Raw genomic sequence first — 4,427 nt, forward strand, 5'->3', positions numbered from 1 at the left:
CCCCCCTTAAAAAATCCCTGCCATCTGTCTCGCTCCTTCAGAACATTGGTCGTGTCTAACCCGTGTCCTTCACATAAGTAACCGAGATGATGATATATGTATGCAAAATCTTGCGTAACTAAAACCAAGCAGAGATAACAAGATATAGCACAACGAATTTCTAGAGGTAGGCCTAGGCTAAATTTAGGTTGCGCACTCTAACATCAGTATCAGTAAGTGTTTAGAAAACTTTCACATTATCTGGAAGAAGACTAAATGAAACCGAACCGTGCGTTTGGGACATAGCTGATTTTTCCCACGCACAATACTATAACACAGTTTTAGCTGTGGACAATATCCGTACGATTCTATGTACTAGAAACAACACTTGCACTGGGTCTTTTGGCATTGATGTTATCTACATTTACACTGAGTGAAAACGATACGTTTTTCCATCTCTCGTCAAACGTAGATCAACGCCATGGAAGAATCGGAAGCAAACAATGTCGTCGTGTTCTTCGTCAACGGTTCCAAGGTAAGACATACTTCTATCGGTTCTGTCATGATAGCTCACTGTGGTGGGTGGGTGGTTGGTGGGTGCTCTGGAGTGGTTTGCTCCTTCTTTCCGATCAAACAACTATCGTCCATATCTCTCCTCCTTTTTTATGTTTGTTACTATCTTGTAACACCTCAAATCTTCGCCATTTATATGACCCACGTGTGTTGCAAGGGCTGTAAAAACGTTTACTGGAAACTAAACCAACGTTCATTGTCCGGTTTCCTTAGTAGAGGCTCCCAACATTGCCTAGATCTACACGCATTGATTAACTGTGCAGAAGCTTTTCTACACTCGTGGACCTCGTATTGTTTCCAGTGAACCCGAAAACACGCAAGATGGCAAGATCTATTTTTGTCTGCGCGCATTACTGTTTATTGTTGATTTCGAAGACACGCTGCTTTGCTGTCTGAGTTGCCTTCACCACTCTGTGCACCTGAGCATTGTCATGAGGCAGGAGAATTTTTTTCATTTACAGCTGCCCTCGTATTCAAGAACTATCTTTCGCTACGTTAGACCGTTAGAATTACAAAGTTTTGGGCTGTTCTTGGATTATGAGGTCAGAAACCAAATTTTAATTATGCACTGTCAGCTCTATAAAAATCGTAACATTATTCGTAGTCGTTATTAAGATATTCAAAGTGTAATAAATTGCATTCGAAAAAGCTTGACATGAAATGAAACTCAACACCTTTGACGTCAAATTGATCAAAACTAGGAACCCAGCAGATAGAGCTTTGTAATTTTGAGGTACCGCTTTACTAAAAGTGCTCTTAACTCAAACCACTCGTCGGAAATTTCCTAAACTTCACACGTGTCGTTTCAGAAAGATGGAATAAATCACACTCAGCACATTCCATTGTCTTACGACAATTCCCCCTTTGTCAGGTGGCATCGGTAGCCTAGTGGTTAGGCAACCGGACTCGTAATCGTGAGATTGCTTGCGGGCTCGGGGGTTCGAGCCTCAGCTCAGTCCGACGTTGTGTCCATGGGAAAGGCACTTTACACGAACTTCCCACTTGACTCGGTCCTATCGGAGACTGACGTTAAACTAGGAGGTCCCGCCCCTTAAATAACCTAATAGTGTTGATAAGGGCGTTAAACCCATACCATTTCCCCATTTCCCCCTTAGTCAGGGTAAAAACTTATTAAACGTTCATCGGTTTTGTTGCCATTTCTACAACACCAATAGTAATCTAATGATTTTTTGAGCAACTGTCGCCGAAAAGGAAGGTTGTGACATTGCTAATCGTTGCATATTTTTTTTAGAACATAGGCCTACTCTTTACAGTACCAGTTTCACCCCAGCCCATTCACAATCTGGTGTGATTATAATTCTAAACAATAAGTCTCAATGGCGGATTACTTCGAATTCAAAATTCACATTTTTTATTCAAAACGGAAACATTCTTGGCCGTTCGGATTACAGAGCTATTTACGAGTCTTTGCTAAAAGCAGAATTTTGTTTGCTATGGGCAGAAGATTAAAGCCAAGAAAATAGGCAGATGATTTCTCATTAGGTTTAAGTTGCGTATATTCCTTTCTTACAATATAGGCCTAGGCTTTTCCCCCATTTGTTATTTTTTCTTAATGTATTTGACTTTCTTAATTCTAGATCACAGAACCGAACCCGGACCCTGAGATGACCCTTCTGACGTACATCCGGACTCGACGTATCCTTTTCGAGTGTGCACTCTGCCAATCGAATTTATTTGACAAAGTGCGGCTAGCTAGATTTTTCTCCCTTGAAGGACAAAAGCTAACATTAGGCAATATTCATTGATATGCTTTTAACGCATACATTATTGCTATGGTTTTACCAAAGTTAGTTATATTGTTATTCTTCCACCAAAAGTAATATCATTGCTATTCGTTTATCAAAGATAGTGTTACTGTTTTGTCTCGATCAAAGATAAAGTCATGGTTATTCCTCTACCAAAAGATACTCACTGCCATTCCTTTATCAAAGATATTCCTATCGTTGTGCCTTGATCAAACATGATAATATCATTGCTATTCTTCGGTACTCGAACAATCGTTGTTATGCATTTACCAAAGATAATATCATTAGTATTCCTTTACCAAATAACTTATCATTGTTTAATTTTATGCTTATGAAAGATACAGTCATTTTTATTCTTTTACCAAAGATAATACCTTTGCCATGCCTTAAGAAAGCATAGATCACTGTTATGCCTTTACACAAGATACTATCATTGTTACTGGTTTACTTTTACAAAAGATAATAATGTCATCGTTCTCTCTCTACCAAAGACAATATTGTTCTACTTTTACAAAAGATAATACCATTGTTTGTTTTTTTTAAAAACCAAAGATGATAATGATAATATCGTTGTTGTGCCTTTATTAAAGATAATTATTGTTGGGGCGTCGGTAGGCCACCGGACTCATAATTGTGAGGTTGAGGGTTCAAGGGTTCAAGCCTTAGGCCCGATATTATGTCCTTGGGAAAGGCACTTCACACTATTTCCCTCACCTCTCTAAGGTGGGAATGGGTACCCGGCAATAGACAGCAAAAGATCTTATGAGTATGTTAGTGTGTCAGATGCCCACAAAATGGCAACTTGCACTGTATGCTTCCCAGAAAGTTGAAAATGTTTCAGAATGCTATCAGGTCTGCTGGGGTAATAGTATAGATTGTAAAGCGCATAGAGCTTGCTGTTGAGCGGGACTTGGCGCTATACAAATGTTGACATGAAATGAAACTCAACACCTTTGAAGTCAAATTTATCAAAACGAGGTACTCAGCAGATAGAACTTTGTAATTATGAGGTACTGCTTTACTAAAAGTGAACTTAGCTCTAATATTGTCGAACATTTTCAAAACTCCACACGCATTGTTCCACAGAGATACAAATCACATTCTGCAAGTTTCATTGTCTATGCAAATGCAATCTAAATTATTATTGTTGTTGTGTCTTGACCAAAGCCAAGTCCGCCTGACGGGAAGTAAGCTGGGCTGTGGTGAGGGAGGATGTGGTGCGTGCACAGTCATGGTGTCCAAGTACCTACCAGAACAGGACACGGTGGCATATCCTTGAACTCTGACCTCTTTACATTTCCTTGAACTCTGACCTTTTAACATATCCTTGAACTCTTGTACCTACTAGCGCAGGATACGGTGGCATATCCTTGAACTCTTGACCTTTTCACTTTTCCTTGAACTCTAACCTTTCCCCATATACTTCACCCCTTACCTCTTCACATTTCCTCGAACTCTAAACCTTTTCACATATACTTTAACTCTTATCTCTTCACATATATTTCACCTCTTACCTCTTTACACATCCTTTAACTCTAACCTCTTCGCACATCCATTTTATTTTTTACCTATTCACATATTCTTTACTTCATTACCTATTCACATTCCCTTTAACTTTTACCTCTTCATTTATATTTTACCTACTACCTCTCCACATATTTTACCTATTACCTCTTCCCACATACTTAAATTCTTACCTCTTCACACATCCTTTTTTTTTGGTTTTGTTTAACCTTTTCACATATTCTTTACTTCTTTATCTCTTCGCGTATCCTTGAATTCTTACATCTTTATATAAACTTTACCCTTCACCTTTTCACATATCCTTTAACCCTCACCTTTTAACATTATATTTTACCATTTACCTCTTCACACTTCCTGCGACCTCTATAAGACAAGCAAGACAAACAATTCCTCGAAAATTCTTTAACATACCTCACTCACTTCAGCGTGAACGCCTGTCTAGCCCCTGTGTGCTCAATGCACGGGCTGGCTGTGACGACAGTGGAAGGAATTGGCAGCCTGAACAATTTGCACCCTGTACAGGCAAGGAAGAAGACGTGCAAGCATATAGATACATAAAGACATACATTTAGCCCCCCCCCCTAC

General features: G+C 39.3%; 1 protein-coding gene across 1 annotated transcript in view; it reads left to right on the top strand.

The window, feature by feature from the left end:
* Positions 1-451: 451 nt before the first annotated feature.
* Positions 452-4,427, top strand: part of LOC101852018 (xanthine dehydrogenase/oxidase) — a gene marked incomplete at its 5' end in the record, with an annotated part of 42,637 nt that continues 38,661 nt past the window's right edge. The window contains 4 exon segments of the mRNA XM_013082103.2: positions 452-514; positions 2,151-2,208; positions 3,491-3,587; positions 4,259-4,364. Coding sequence (XP_012937557.1) covers positions 461-514; positions 2,151-2,208; positions 3,491-3,587; positions 4,259-4,364 — 315 coding nt within the window.

The sequence above is a fragment of the Aplysia californica genome, unplaced genomic scaffold (assembly GCF_000002075.1).
Source record: "Aplysia californica isolate F4 #8 unplaced genomic scaffold, AplCal3.0 scaffold00159, whole genome shotgun sequence".
NCBI lineage: Eukaryota > Metazoa > Mollusca > Gastropoda > Aplysiida > Aplysiidae > Aplysia > Aplysia californica.